Source organism: Apium graveolens, chromosome 3 (genome assembly GCF_009905375.1).
Source record: "Apium graveolens cultivar Ventura chromosome 3, ASM990537v1, whole genome shotgun sequence".
Lineage (NCBI taxonomy): Eukaryota > Viridiplantae > Streptophyta > Magnoliopsida > Apiales > Apiaceae > Apium > Apium graveolens.
The window spans coordinates 18951583-18967323 of record NC_133649.1 but is presented as its reverse complement, the minus strand read 5'-3'; the positions used below and the strand labels follow the sequence as shown (position 1 = coordinate 18967323).

At 32.9% G+C, this 15741-nt stretch overlaps 3 protein-coding genes across 3 annotated transcripts; 1 reads left to right on the top strand and 2 right to left on the bottom strand.

Moving 5' to 3' along the window:
- The first annotated feature begins 3369 nt into the window (after positions 1-3369).
- LOC141710617 (cytokinin riboside 5'-monophosphate phosphoribohydrolase LOG7) lies at positions 3370-7021 on the top strand. The gene is made up of 7 exons (XM_074513182.1): positions 3370-3582; positions 4445-4542; positions 5227-5257; positions 5377-5476; positions 5576-5646; positions 6146-6289; positions 6742-7021. The coding sequence occupies exons 1-7, from the start codon at positions 3409-3411 to the stop codon at positions 6838-6840; spliced, it is 717 nt and encodes a 238-aa protein (XP_074369283.1). The 5' UTR covers positions 3370-3408; the 3' UTR covers positions 6841-7021.
- Positions 7022-8313: 1292 nt separating this feature from the next.
- On the bottom strand, positions 8314-11407 carry LOC141711885 (2-Cys peroxiredoxin BAS1, chloroplastic). The gene is made up of 7 exons (XM_074514584.1): positions 11103-11407; positions 10870-10944; positions 10418-10499; positions 10211-10290; positions 8883-9008; positions 8682-8795; positions 8314-8560 (listed from the first exon to the last, which is right to left on the bottom strand). The coding sequence occupies exons 1-7, from the start codon at positions 11313-11315 to the stop codon at positions 8444-8446; spliced, it is 807 nt and encodes a 268-aa protein (XP_074370685.1). The 5' UTR covers positions 11316-11407; the 3' UTR covers positions 8314-8443.
- A 749-nt stretch (positions 11408-12156) lies between these two features.
- Positions 12157-15319, bottom strand: LOC141711886 (putative HVA22-like protein g). Its single transcript, XM_074514585.1, has 7 exons — positions 15024-15319; positions 14718-14778; positions 14510-14608; positions 13756-13812; positions 13615-13678; positions 13298-13510; positions 12157-12800 (listed from the first exon to the last, which is right to left on the bottom strand). Exons 2-7 carry the CDS (start codon positions 14747-14749, stop codon positions 12645-12647), a joined length of 621 nt encoding a protein of 206 aa, XP_074370686.1. The 5' UTR covers positions 14750-14778; positions 15024-15319; the 3' UTR covers positions 12157-12644.
- Positions 15320-15741: the final 422 nt, after the last annotated feature.

The following is a 15741-nucleotide window of genomic DNA, read 5'->3' as shown; positions in this document are numbered from 1 at the left end:
AGGGACCTGTTTAGGGCCCATGGCCGAAAGCGGGCATAACACATGTAATCCATAGTGATTATTGAGGTGAGAACTACTCAAAATTTGTCACGTAAATATTTATTTCATGTAAAAATGAAATACCAAATATCATAATTTGCTAAACCAAACTGCTCTCCAACTCCTTTTTTTTCCGCTAATTAAAAGCCTATAACTTGTCACCACAAGAGAGAAAAAGAAAAGAACTAAAAGTGAATTTGGAGAAGGATTGGAAGGATGAAGGTAGAAAGAAACTAATCAATCAATCAAAGGAAAAATAAATAAATAGCAGAGTAGAAAAACAACGAGCAGTAGAATGCATAAAACAAGCAATAGATGTAATGATTACAAATGGCAGGAGTAGTATTTGCTAGACCATTGAATGTAATCAAACTCCGTAATACTAGAAAATTACTCCTGTGAGAAGGGGTATTTTGTCTCACATTTTCCCATAAAAATCAAATGATAGCAACTGTAGCAACAGAGCCAACCTTACCTCTTCTTCTTTTTCTGTGTCGGACGAGCAGTGCAGAACCTCTTTTACATTTCACCTCAATTCATTTAAGTCCTTTCGTTTCTGGCTTCTTTCATAAAGCTCGGAAGTTAAGGGTCGGACCATTTTTTTAAGAATTTTGAGCCAAATATAGCACATTCAGTTTTTTACTTGAACAACATTTTAGTGCAAGCCTTTGAAGCGGGGTATCCTTTCTGAGCGAAGTTCGAGCCACAACAAGAATTTGATTTTTTAAATAAAAAGAAATTTGTCATTTTCATAATCAAAATTCTTCACAAATGTTACTCATACATATGAAAATAGTGCATGTAAAATTTTCCGAACAATAGTCGGGGATTAAATAAGCAAAATAATATTTGTTTGACAGACATTTTGAGCGTTCAATTGTTATTTTTACATTCAACTAGAATCATTGGTATTTTTTCAATTAAAACTTGCTTCAATAAACCCGGCGAGCTGGTTTTTCCACAAAAAAAACAAAGGGCTTATTTTTCTTTTTTGACAGGAAACACCGAGCTTCTTCGCTTATGTCTGGTATATTACTCCATCCGTCCCTTTCAATTGTTTACATTTTTTAGAGAGTGTCTGACACGTATTTCAAGGTGCATATAAAGTATAGTTCTGTAATTTTTTTTTACAATTTTGTTTTTCTGAATAAAAATTAAAACATTCAACTTTTATTCAGAAAAAGAAAATTATAAAAAAAAGTTACATAACTATACTTTTTATGCACCTTAAAATGCGTGCCGGACACTTTCTCAGAAATGTAAACAATTGGAAGGGAACAAGGGAGTATTAGTTTTTGATGTCGTGTTATTTAAGTATAACTTTTTTGAAAAGACACCAAGTACAATTTTTTTTACGAAAATACTGTTATATTTTGTAAAAAAATTGTGGAAATACTATTTTTTTAATTTTTGCAAAAATACATTATTTTCTGCAACTCGAGACAATTTCGTCAAGTTTCCGCAACTCTATGCAACCTTTAATACAACAACAAAAAAATATGATGCAACTAATTGTATATTTGGTTGATTTTGATTTTGCCATATTTTAGCATAAAATTGTAAAAAAACTTTAAAAAAATTAGTACTAATAATATCTCTTTTAAGTAGCTAACAAATTATATATTTTAATATAGTGGTAATAGAGATAAAAATAAGTTATTGGAAAATGACCAGGGTTAAGGTAATTACTCCGCCTATTTTAATATAGTATCAAACAAAGTTTCCGTCTATTTACTTATAAATTGAGGACTCTAAGTGATGCGACTGATCGAAAACGACACTGTAAGCTTGACAAAACGTATCTGCTTTACAAAATTATTATTTATTTTAATTGTCGGAAGATATATGGAGCCTTCGAAAGAGAGCAGGTTTTTTAAGAAAGAGAGTAGGTTTAAAATAATTAATGAAAAACAAAAAATTTTTTGAGAAAAAATTCAAAATCTAATTATGAGGAGAAAAAATTGCGAATACAGTAAAATATTCGAGAATTGATATTTGATAAATTAATAATTTTTCTAAAATAATATTTAGTTTTATTAAACATTATCCAAAAGAAATTAAAATAACACAATAGTCTTGCCATCAATTTAGTGTGAGCTCACTTCAATTTTTTTTTAATCAGTTAGAGGTCAAAATATATATATATGTATGTTTAATTTATAACACACTTGTAGCTGAACTTTTATCGGCTACTACTTTATTTTAAGCAATATTTATATTATCGAGCGTAAGGAATTTGAATTTTAACTACTTTATTAAACTCGACTCAAACTCGTATAAGAAATGAGTTCAAATTAAGTTTGTACCAAACTTAATTAGAACTCGTCTCGACTTATTTTTACCCAAATTATTTAACGAGCGAGTAAACTCGATTAGGATCGTTTTTTAAATAAATATAGTTCAATTAAAATCTTTAGCTCATTTAATTTAAACGAGCGAATCAACATATTTATCAAATAATTAACTAGACTTGGTTTGAATCCTAATTCAAATGATATGAAGATGAATAAAGCAAATTTAAAATTACTTTTGATTCCCCCAAAATAACTATATTAAAATGTAGTGAAGTCTAACTATAACCTTCTTTTTATATAAATAATTATTAATAATAGCCCCTTTATAATATGGCCAAGTTTCATCATTCGAAAGTAAATTTGTTAGTGGAATATCTAATATATATAAGATACTCAATTGTTAAAGATACTTAGTTAATAGTTACATATCTTATATTAATTGAAATTATTAGTGAAACATTCAAATAGTTAAAATTGATCATTTTTTTTGAATGGTAATTTTGGCTACCTTTTTCAAAAATGTTTTTGTCATTTTTCGTTTTTTGACTTCAAATATCATAAGCATTTGATTATTTTTCGAATTTCCAGTTAAAGTTATAGGTATTTATATCATTTTTGATATTTTTCAATACTATTATCAACTCCTAAAATAGGATCGACAATATATGATAATTATTATTTATCAGAGAACTAGGTGAAATTATATACGCCGATATCATAAATCTTCTGCATATTTAACTCCTAAATTAGCTTAAACATAGTTATAACTTATAAATGATATAAAACGATGTTAAATATCATGTCATAATTTAATTTAACTTAAAATTGGATTTTAAATGAAATTTTAGATTTCTTTTACTCATATTATATAATAAAAAATATAAGAAAAATGATAAATTTAATTGTATTTCAGATACGCTTGTCTTGTCTCAACTCAATGATATTACTAGAGTCGTAATTTACGGTACTTGTATTATTTTTTCTATTTCTGAAAGTCTAGTTTTTTATTGTTCTCCTTCCCTTTTGTTTCTCTTCATTCACCTCTATATATACTAAGCTAAAACTCCTACTTTGTATGAACATTCTCAACCTTTTTCTTCGGAGAATTCTTATCACCAAGAGAGAGAGAGAGATGGAAGAGGTGAGGAGATCATCATCGAGGTTTAATAGAATATGCGTGTTTTGTGGTAGCAGTTCCGGTAAGAAAGCTACCTACCAAGATGCTGCCGTGGAGTTGGGAAAAGAACTGGTACTTTCTCTTCTCCCATATTTTATCATTACTTCCTTACACACACAGAGACACGCACACTAAACAAATTTCTTCCAAAATTTATACTACCATACTAGTCTTTCACCAAGCCCATGTTTACACTCTCTACAATCTATGTATTTCTTTCATTTGGGTTTGCCGATCTGGTGCAGTCCTAAAACTTGTAAAACCTCTTTTTAAATTTTGTTATCTCTCTCTATCATGGAAAGCTTGTTGGCACAATATCTTTATGTGTTTGTTCAACCAAAAAAAGAAAAGAAATACAGCTGGCTTTAGGCATGAACATTATTGTGAAGGTCTAGGGTTTATGTGTGGCATGAATGACAAAGGGGAGAGAGAGAGAGAGGGGTGGGGGGGTTGCTAGCTGTAACATTGTTGTTAGTTGAGCAGCTTTCTTGCATGATCTTTCTTTTGCTACTCATTTACACACACACAAAAACACACATATTTATTGATTTTTAAGAAGGAAATAAACGTGCCATCTTCATATCATGACTATTTTTTCCCAGCGTGTTTTCTGCATCGTTCTAATTTCACCTTACCCTCTATGATTTTGATTCATGATGTGGTTGGGTTTTATGGAAATATTTTTCATACATTTATTTACAACCCCCTATTATTATCATTTAGACTGGTGTCTATAAATAGGGGCTTTGTAGGTGTTGCTAATTAATTTAGCAGTGACATTTGGTATTAATATTGTTACCCCTGAAAACTCAACAAAAGTGGGGGATGTGATGTGATGATTGGGTGTTGTGGATGTAAAAACTTGCTTCCTGCCACGTGTATAGGGCCATCTTTTTTAATTCATGTCTAAATATTTATATGTATTTTGTTGAAGGTGGAAAGAAGGATTGATTTGGTATATGGAGGTGGAAGCGTGGGTCTGATGGGTCTTATTTCTCAGGCAGTTCATGATGGTGGTCGCCATGTTCTAGGGTATGTACTCCTAGAATATATGTACTCTCTCTCTCTCTCTCTTAGTAGACACATCATTTTGGTTTATAATCATTTGTGTTTGGCTCTCTCGTCTCTCCATGAACTTATTTTACTCTCACGCTAAAGCCATGCAAATTTCTCATTTCCCTATGTATTGGGTTCATCATTGTTCTCCAGGGCCAGATATTCATAGGATCAACTGATGTTCTTTTTACAAGTTTTAAACACTTTTTGCTTTGTATGCTCCCCTTCATCCCCTTTGCTCTCATTACAAAAAGCTCCTTATTTCTTTCAATTTTTTTAATTAATGTAACCAAACAAGTCCTTGGTTTATAATATAAAATTGGGTTTGACACCACAAAAACATGTCAGAAAATTTTGTTGTTCACATTTAACAAACCAGCACATTATATTTAAGAAATTAATGTGAACTTCATATTTTAATAAAAAGTTTTATGCTGTTTGCCAGAAAAGTTTCAAAGCTTTTAAGATCTTTCTGGCCACTGTGAAATCTTTTGGTTTTATATACTTTTTTACTTTTACTAGACTTGACATTTCGTTACTCTATTTTAGAACTTAGATTTTGCATGTTGCCTGGGTAATAATTTTTCCTTATAAAGTTGAAATATCATTTGCTAGTTGCTTTGCAATGTTAAGTGATGTTTATTGTGTGTTCTCTTGCAGGGTTATTCCAAGGACCCTCATGCCCAGAGAGGTATTGTTCTTAATAATCCTTTTTCATGTGAATATGTTACAATAGTGCACATTAAGTTTACAAAGAATAGCTTGTTTCTTGGTGGGAAACTAACATGGTATTGTTATTTGTTACCACAGATAACTGGAGTGACTGTCGGGGAAGTAAGAGCCGTGTCTGATATGCATCAGAGAAAGGCAGAAATGGCTCGCCAAGCTGATGCCTTCATTGCACTCCCTGGTATTCATAGAAAAAGTTCCAAGCTAAAATAAAAAAAAATCGATAACACCTACTATAATTTTGACTACATACATAGCTAAATCAGTGTCTAATGAACAGGTGGATATGGCACACTTGAGGAACTTCTTGAAGTCATCACCTGGGCTCAGCTTGGTATTCACCGTAAACCTGTAAGTATGGGGCTTTCTTCTTCTAACTTTGTTTGGTAGGTTTATACAGTTCTGTAACAACTAACAAGTATATTCTGCATTCGGGAATGTGTCAATATTTATTATGTCTTTTAGCTGATCATAGACTGGTAAAGACAAATATTTATTTGTGCTTTAATGTATGATAAAAGGTTAGTATAGGTTTAGTGTCAATAATAATATTTTACAAGTTCGATGAGGAATGACTAAGGTTGCAACAGGGAATCAAACCATGTGGTACTTGCTTGGTCACATGAATAGATAGTATAAAGATATGGTATATACATCAATTTTCAATTGTAAACATGCTGCATAATTTGAAGTATGATTGGAGGAGGATCTCCGTTTGAATGGGAGAACTAATTTTTAAACATAAATTATCCGCCCAAGTGTTGGTCAAAAAGAAGTGTTTTGCTCCGACAAGGCTAGCATTATTAAAATTTTAGGAATTGATTTAATCAATTATGCATAACTTGTGCAGGTTGGCTTGTTGAATGTTGACGGATACTATAATTCCTTGCTGTCTTTCCTTGATAAGGCCGTTGACGAAGGCTTTATTTCCCCCACTGCTAGGAGAATTATCCTCTCTGCCCCGACAGCCAAAGATTTGGTTCGAGAGCTTGAGGTACATATACTTGAACATGAATCAAAATTTGGGATTGTTGTGAAGGAGATGACCTCTTTACAAACTAAATTACAGTTTCCAATACAAGAAACCTTAAACTTATTGATTGAGACTGATTAATTAACTAGAGCCCAGGCTCTCAAAATCTTGCTGATGCTAATATTATTTATCAAGTAAACTGACTACAATTTCAATTAGCATTTTTCTTCTGGCTGGCTATCCACATCTAAAGGTTTGTTGTAGCCATATTAGCTATCGAACAAGGATTATCGTGATTAACTATTTTGTGATTGAGCTTTAGCCAAGCATCACTCAGTTTATAGTCATCTTATAGGATCATTTATATTTTGATCATATATAAACACACATGTAGAATAGTATAATCGTCCCTGTCTCCTATTTTCTAAAATTGGTTATCTAACTGTTCCCAAAAATAAATTATGTTAAATCAGGAATACGTTCCAGAGTATGATGAGGTAACATCGAAGCTGATCTGGGAGGAGGTGGAAAGACGCAATTATGTACCAGAAGCTGGAGTTTCCACAACATAGTATGCATGCAAACACTAGTAAGATGGATTTTTGGGGTTGGATATTTTCCGTATATAGGGCGGTATATACCTTGCATGCATCTCCAGCAAGTTATATAATCTTTTGTTACTTGGAATATGAAACATATGACTCAAACGTTTAATATAATTACTTCTAATGAAAAGAACGTACTTGCCTTTCATTATTTTATTACAGCAAGTGAAGTTATCTGTTCAACTACATTTTTCAACTAGTGAAATGTCTAATGGAAGTATCTGTTTAGAACTAGTGAATTTTTTTTAATGGCTGTGTTGAAAATTGTATATTGAATATTAGGTGTAGTTTCCATCGAGGATCCTTTTAATTTGTTTCATATTAAACTTTGACTATAACTACCATAACTACATTTATTCCTGTTACATATAAACTCTATTTTTATATACAATTTGATGTATCAAGACTAAAACTACAAGCAATAGAAAAGATAAGGGAAGAATATCCTACACACATGTAAAAATTATATGCAATATATCATATATAAATATAGGGAAGGAGGGAATCATTGTGATTCCCGTGCTAATCTACTAACCATCTTCAAGGAAAGGTCAACTAGAACATATGTACCAGCTTTAAGTCTGTATTTTTTATTTTTTTTTGCTAAATCTGTATTTTTGTGTGTACACAGATTTCTCCACCTAATTAGCTGAAACGAATATCCTCCAGCTAACTAGTTTTTGTTTACTTCACAACTGACGAGGAAAATCTATCACGAACTAATTACTCAACTATACATTATTCATTCCATAGAACGGAATTTCAGAGTCTTGTAAATAACACAACAAACCAACAGAAATAGTGTGGAGTTGTACACACAGACTTCTTTAGAATATAATCTATGATCCGTGTTACGAAATGATGTATTACGGATTGACCACATTCTTAAGTTACGATTTACTCACGGATTGTTCTTTGTTTTAGCTTCATACTTGAATGTGACGTGGAAGTGGAAGAAATGACTATAACTCACAGAATGGGGAACCAATAAACCTCAAAATTACACAAACTCGTATCCACAATCCTGGTGAAGAATTTCCCAAATATCTACTGGAAGAGATCTTATGATTCTTACCTGAACATGTAAAATATCTACTCTTTTCAAATTTGAGGAGTTACCAAGTTGTCTGCCAAGTGCCAAAGCACTTGGAAGAGCTGGACTGCTGGAGCAATGATTTTTCCCTTTTTCGGACTCCACATCTGATGCCTAGTACAAAGTCATGAGATCTAGAATGAAACACTTAAATCTTATATGAAACCATAAATATTAAATACTACCTTCACAGGTATGATTAATGGAACATCAGTACGAACCTATAAACCCAGCTGCATTTAGTAAATGCCATTTACACTCTATTTCACTGCTATTTAATGGCCTTGATGGAGTAAAATGATGTGCACAGTTTCATATTTAGCAAAATAAAACTGGAGCCTAGGGCATAAACGAAATCCAAGCTTTGTATTTTATTGCCAAACTCAACAGTAGGATTGTAATATAAATTACATTGGAACCGAACATGCTACAACCTCTATAGACAGCATCACAGGTGCAAACAACCCGTTATTGCTTTCATACTGCCGCAAAGAATTCCTTGCTTAGTTTAGGGTCTGGCTTCATGGTCTTCTCCCCAGGCTTCCATCCAGCTGGGCATACTTCATCTGGGTTCTCCTGCACAAACTGCAAAGCCTGCAGGCCACAGAGCATTGATACCAGATTAAGATGATATTAAATTGTGAAGAAACTGCGCCTTGGTAAAAGCTACAGAACTTGGAATCTTTAATTTTTGTCAGGCGATCTTAAAATTTACCTGAAGAGTTCTCATAGTCTCATCAACACTTCTCCCAATAGCAAGATTGTTAATGGTGGAGTGTTGAATGACCCCTTCCTTGTCAATGATGAAAAGACCTCTCAATGCAACACCCTGAAACAAGGAATGAGGAGTCATGGTTGCCTAAAATCTTATCTTAAATGTTACACATTGAAATTAATTTAGAGAAATGAGATATACCTGATCTGGGATCAGCACACCAAAAGCTTTAGAAATGGATTTGGTAACATCAGATACCAATGGATAGTTCAGATCACCCAGTCCTCCTGATTTCCTGTCGGTTTGGACCCATGCAAGGTGGGAGAACTGCGAAAGGAATAGCGATACCTTGATTACTTTTGAGTCTAAAACTCTATTTGACTATTCTAATTCTAAACACATGAATTTAATTATAAGAGAAATAACAGAGTGGCTATAGGACCGCTTAGCATATGTAACAATTCAAGCCACATCCATCAAATAGCAAAATAAATATCAAAATTATTAAGGAAATGAATGATAAGCTAGTAACCAGCTAAAAATGGCGACCACGCGAATATTTGGACCTCCCTCCCCGGACTTACAAAAATTTCTGGAAAGGTATCCTAGATCTAAACCAAATTATTAGAAGTCGGAGAATCTCTTTCTACTCACTCCGGAAAACTTAAGAATTTAGTCATGCTATATATAAAGCCTAATGATTACTTGCAAATTGCAACCTATATTATATCTAAACATACTTGGTGTTTTTTTAATTAAAAAAAACTGTAAATAGATAGGTTTATCCAGTGTTGTTAAAGGCGCGTTGAAGCGCACGAGGCGCACTATTAGCGCATAGTTTTTACAGAGGCGCAGCGCCATCAATGATGTGTGCGCCTAGACCCCTGAGGCGAGAGGCACAGCGAGGCGCAAAAAAGAAGAAGTCAAAAACAGCCCTAAAACCCATACTTGTTATTAAGCCCAAAATCCCATAAGTGTTTAGAAATCCATGTTATCAATAATAACAAATGTGAAGACATATCCTTACATATAATTGTATATTCAACTTCTTTTCTTCTGAGTAAAGATGTGTGTGTGTTTGTGTATTGTGTGTATTTTACAGTAATAGTGTTATACATCCTAATATACCATGTATTTGCTTGTTCTTTTGTGTTTCCAGTTACATACTAATATATTTGTATGAATTTACACCGTAAAGGAGCAATGGCTAATAAAAAAAGTGATATTAAGAAAACATCCAACATGGAAGTTCCTTTAAGGTTTCATATTCCTATTCATAGTGTTTTTGCAGAATTCTATAATAAATAATTTGTTTTCTAAATAAATTCATTTCATTTGGATGAGGCCCGCGCCTCATCGCCTAGGCCCCGAGGAACCCTAGCGCCTCAGTGCGCATCTCGCCTTTAATAACATTGGGTATAACAGATGCATTACAACTCGGAGTATGTCCAATTTTAATGCCAAGTGGCAGTCATATAATTGCGGAGCTCATAGAAATTATTAAAATACAATGAATGGGAAAAACATACCACGCTGTCTACGGAAACACCCAAAATCTCAGTGTTTATCTTCTCAAACTCAGCATGACGGTCACTGAATGCAGTGATTTCTACAGGGTAAACAACATATATACGATGATTATTACAAATGCAACTAGTTGTCAGTCTTCAGTCCATATGGCAAGTAAGAATTGAACTAATTAAGTATAAACTTAATCTTCCACTGTGTAGACTTACCAGTTGGACAAACAAAAGTAAAGTCCAGGGGATAAAAGAAGAGAATAACATATTTCTTTCCAATATAGTCGGACAGTTTAACCTGAGAACACAAACACGTTAGAAGTCAGGTATGTGCTTGATTATTTAAAGTTTCACATGGACATAAATTTCGTGCATTCACAACTCAAAGTAAAACCCGAAATGCACAGAACTTGTGGCATACTTGCATAATTAGATTTCACAATTTAGGATAAACAACATACTCCTCAATTAAACAAGACATCAAAACAAATGTGCTATAAGACGATAATAATGTAATAATCAACCAGAAAAAGGCATCGTGCTCAATTATAACATCTCCAAGTACAAAGAGACACTCAATTCATAAAAACTAGTAATATCAAGAGTAACCAACTCCAGCCAAAAAAAAATTGAAAATGGTACGAAAAGTCGTATATCTGGTTACTTACATTGATGAACTCCTGATCGAAAACAGCTTCAGCTTCGAAATCCGGAGCTACATTTCCAACCAGAGGAAGCTCACTCTAAACAACACACAAAACCGGAAACAGAATTAAACATAAATCTCCCCAATCAATTAACACCAACACTTGTCTGGTCAACTCTAAACTACAACACACACAAATCACAAATGTAATAAATAAATAAATAAATAAATAAATAAATAAGAAGAAAAACTTACAGCCTTGACGACTAAGGTGCGAGAGGAGCGAGAAGAAACGGAGAGAGATGTAAATGATTTGCGGAGAGCAGAGGAATTGAAAAAGGGAGTAGAAGAAGCAGCTAGGGTTTGTTTATTAAATTTGGGGGAAATGTTGAGAGCTGCTTTAGGGTTTGAGCGAACAGATAGAGTTGTTGTAGCAGCAGCTGCAGCAGCTGTTATGCACGAAGCCATTGGGTTTTGAAATTTAGGCTTAGATTATGTGCTTCTTCTTACCCACTCACTCCTCTGTATGTTGATGTTTATATCTGATAAACCTTGTATTTACAACCCACCATATCCTCACCCGCTTCTCCTTTTTATTTCTTTTTAAAATATTAATAATAATTTGAACGATTTTTTTTATATAAAAATGAAATTTTGATATATTTCGGTCTGGATTTGTATTGTATATTTAAAAATTTTAGCATGTTACTAGTTTTTTCGGTTAATAATTTATTAGAAGCATGGATTCCTGCCATCAGATTCATTTGAAATGTACATTTTTTCCTTGGGCATGTGTGTTTATATATACGGAACTACATATATTTTTATAGAAGAAACACATACAATACTAAAAAAAATGGAAATTTACATTTTTGATTACCTATGGCCTATTTACAGGAAACTTGAATGTTTAAAATTTAATTTAGCTAATAATTAGCCATTTTCAGTGATTTTTATGTAAATATGCTGGAACTGATTTGCTTTTACTTTTCTGAAAACAAGGTTAGAATAATTTATCGAATTTTTTATTACACGTCTATGTGCCACGGGAAGTTAAAATTTTAATTGGATTCTTTTTCATAATAGTAGTACTTCATGCATTAACAAAAATTACACCAATTAAAATGACCTAAATTTCTAATTATCATCGGAGGCTGTTTTATAATTATGAGATAAATTATTTTTTAAGTTATATGTTTTATTCTATAATTTAATTTATAAAAGTATTAATACTTTTTAACAACACAAATATTAAGAACAGCTGGACAGGGAGAGTTGTTGGGAGTAAAGCGATACAACTACTTCAAAATAGAGGAAATAAAATCGAATTACATGAATTAGTCACGAGTTGAATGTTTTCACCTATGTATTACATTATGTTCTGTTGAAATGAATGCAAGGGGGTGAAAATGTAGTACATGTTTAAGTTTTGAATGTTTCTGAAGACTGAAGAGATATGGGCCAAAGGTAAGCCCGGCAGACTTATGGACATTCATGTCCATGTTTTAAATGCATGTAAAACACTTCTTTTTGCCCCCTCTTCTATGATAAAATTCTAATCACCCAAAACTGATTACAATGAACAAATCTCTTCATACAAATTTTTCGTATGTACAATATTTAAAATCACTAAATGAGAATAATTAGTGCATCTAAATCTAAATTTGGCTTCATGTACATTGTGATCTGGGCCTAAATCCCAGGTTCTTACCAACCAGTATTGTCAATGTGTTGAAAAGTAGATGTATTGATCTAGTGAATAAGTTCTTGATGTAAGCTTGTACATGTATACTCATATCAGTGCTTTGACGTCATGACTCTGGCGTTGTATACAGGTGGATCAGACGGTATCTGCACTTTCTTCTGTGTTGGCCTCTTTGAGATCCGATTGAAAGAAAATATGGTGTTTGGAGGAGGTGGACGACTTTCGCTAGAGCTTTTCATCATCCCCTTCTGCAATTTCAAAATGGTTCAAGTTCTTCATAAGTTTTATCCAAAATAATAACAATAAAATTTTCAAATTTTCAAATTTGTGGTCTCTCCTTGAATTCGCTTCTTGCTCTATTGGCTTAGCTGTCTAATCTCCTCACTTTATGGAGGGTAAATATCTAACTATAGTTTCACAAAAGATGTGAAAATAATTAACAATATTATCATAACCGGTGTCAATATATCTACTACAAATGTGTCATGTCTACTCGTATAGTATATGTTATATTTGAACTCTCGAACCAATATATGTATTAGCATACATGCCCACAGGATTCTCAAGATTTATATCACATTTACTAGGGTTGTCGGCATTGTTATCTTTGTTCTAGTGATTAAGTCAGTGCCTATAATATGCAAATAAATACCATCATGCAAGTACCAAATAAGCAACAACCTTAAACCCATTCAATATGCAGTGTAAGCCTATGGGAAAGAGGAAGTGCAGAGACAGTATATACCTCTGAACTAGCCTTGTCAATCCTTTTGGATTGAGAAGCCACATAATCGATAACTTGGAAAAACTTTGTTTGCCCCAGCTCAGTACAATTATGGTAATAGTAAATAGCCAAATCCCACGTCCTTAATCTTAGCTCCTGTAAATTCTTGTCGATGTCTGTCTCGTGCTTTAAGACAAATGGACGCAACAAGGTCTCATAGATATACCCAGTGCCCTGATTATAAATAAACATTTATTCGCACTTACATTGGACTATCATCGCAGCAAAATTATGGGATACGTGTATATTACATAGGAACTAGTTCCGGTTTAAAATACCTTTGTTTTTGGATACCACAAGTAGAGAAATAGAGCTAGTTTCAGCTCAGCATACATTGGCACCCTAAACAAGACATCTTATACTTAAACCGAGCTGGACATTAGTTAAAAACTGATAAAGGATGTGAAAAGTTTGCATACCATGAAACAAATATATCACCAATCCTCTCAAAAACTGTCATGAGTGCAACAATTATCCTGAGACATTAGAATTTATTAGTAATGCATTAAAATTATGGGATAGTCCAAAGTAAAAGAAAGATTTGAAAAACAGCAATAACCAACTATGATAGCTATTTAAAGTACATAAACCATGCTTATACTGCACCCATGATTTTGATTCATTATGAAAGTGACACCCCCCCCCCCCAAAATTCATTTCCACAACCACTATGCTATGCTACAACAAACCCACGCTTTACAAATTCAACTGTCTTGTCAAACTTAGACATTACTTCTTCTCTATTTCATTGTTCCTTTTTGCAAGTAGAACTGTAAGAGTAAAATAAAACTGTAGCAGTAACAACTCAACTAAGGTAAAGCAATGATTTGTGCCCCCTATGCTCGTATCTTTTGTTATATCGACACAGCCAACGCACCCGACTACATCATCAACGCAATTAGAGAGACAAAACTAGAGAATCACATGACCCGACTTGATTAATTAAAAATAATCCAAAATGATTTGTTTATTTAAAACTAATTATTATCCTTATGTATAAACTTTAGTCAATTAAAACGAAAAATATACACATGTTTACAACCACGACCCGAATGTTTACAACCACGACCCAAAATCGCTACCCCTAATTACAAGTTCCTTAATCAACACAGTAGACACAGCCAAACTAACAAAAAACAAAGCTTTAAAAAAGATAAAGATCAAAAAAGATACCAATATTGGCACCAAAACCGGAGTTCTTCGATCTTGACTCTGTTGTTCTCAACAGTTTTAAAACACACAAAAGCGGGATAGGCATATCCAAGAACCATCCTGCCATTCCAGAATTAAGAATTCATTACAAATTACAAACATAAAATAAAATACACAAAAAATCAGTCCATTTAAAAACAGAAAGAGTGGAATCAATTGGCATACATACATTAAAGCTTTTGTAATGAGATCTGCCCACATCTTTGCTGATAGCAGCTACCAAAAAAATCCTAAAATGCCACAAACAAGAATAATCATTAAACATGAATAATTGAATACATAGTCTCACCGAGAATTAGGTGTTTACAGAGACCAAATGTATTGTAATCAAGCCATATGAAAAGTTGAAATGATCGTAAACACAGAAAGGAATCAAATGCATACAGAAGTGATTAAGTGAACATTGACTGCAATTAATGAACAAGCTAATTAAAAATAAAAAGCAGCAGAATTATATATACAGAAAAATGATTACCTTCAAAAGAAGAGTTCTTGAATTTAGGTGTTTGGGGAAAGGAAACAAATTTGTAGTAATACTATTAAAAAAAACACTAACAAAGAGATAAAAGAAAGGGGTCAACTCTAATGTACATAAGATTTTTGGAAGATTTTACGAACTCTTCCCCTCTGCTATCCATAAACGTATACATGTTGTTACATGTGTGATGTGTATACGTAAGAATAATGAGTATTTAGTTGTGTGCTAATATTGGATAGAGATCAAAGCGTAGAAGAGACGAGAGAGAGAGAGATTTCTTGACATGGACGCCTCTTCTTTAATTTACACGTAATAAAATGGGATGAATTTATCCCGATTCGTTTACAATTGTTTACCGATGTCAGTAACTGCCACTCTCTCTAGGGGGGTAACATTGTCATTTCGAAAGTCCGACACTAGCCTCGTGCCCCATCACATTGTATTCGCTTTCTTTTATTCCGGCTTTATAGTTTAACCGATTTGCGTCACAGACTCGTCGTTCATAATTGATATTTTATGAAAATTTAATTACTTCACGATCTGTATGTTCTTTAAAATTACATATTTGACGGCAATTATAACTACCACTTTATTAGTCATAAGTCATAACATTTATAAATTATGTATACTAGCTTGGGGTACATGATTTTTTAATATTATATAATTTTTTTAATTTGAATTTAAATTGAATTTCAAATTTTAATATACGAAATTT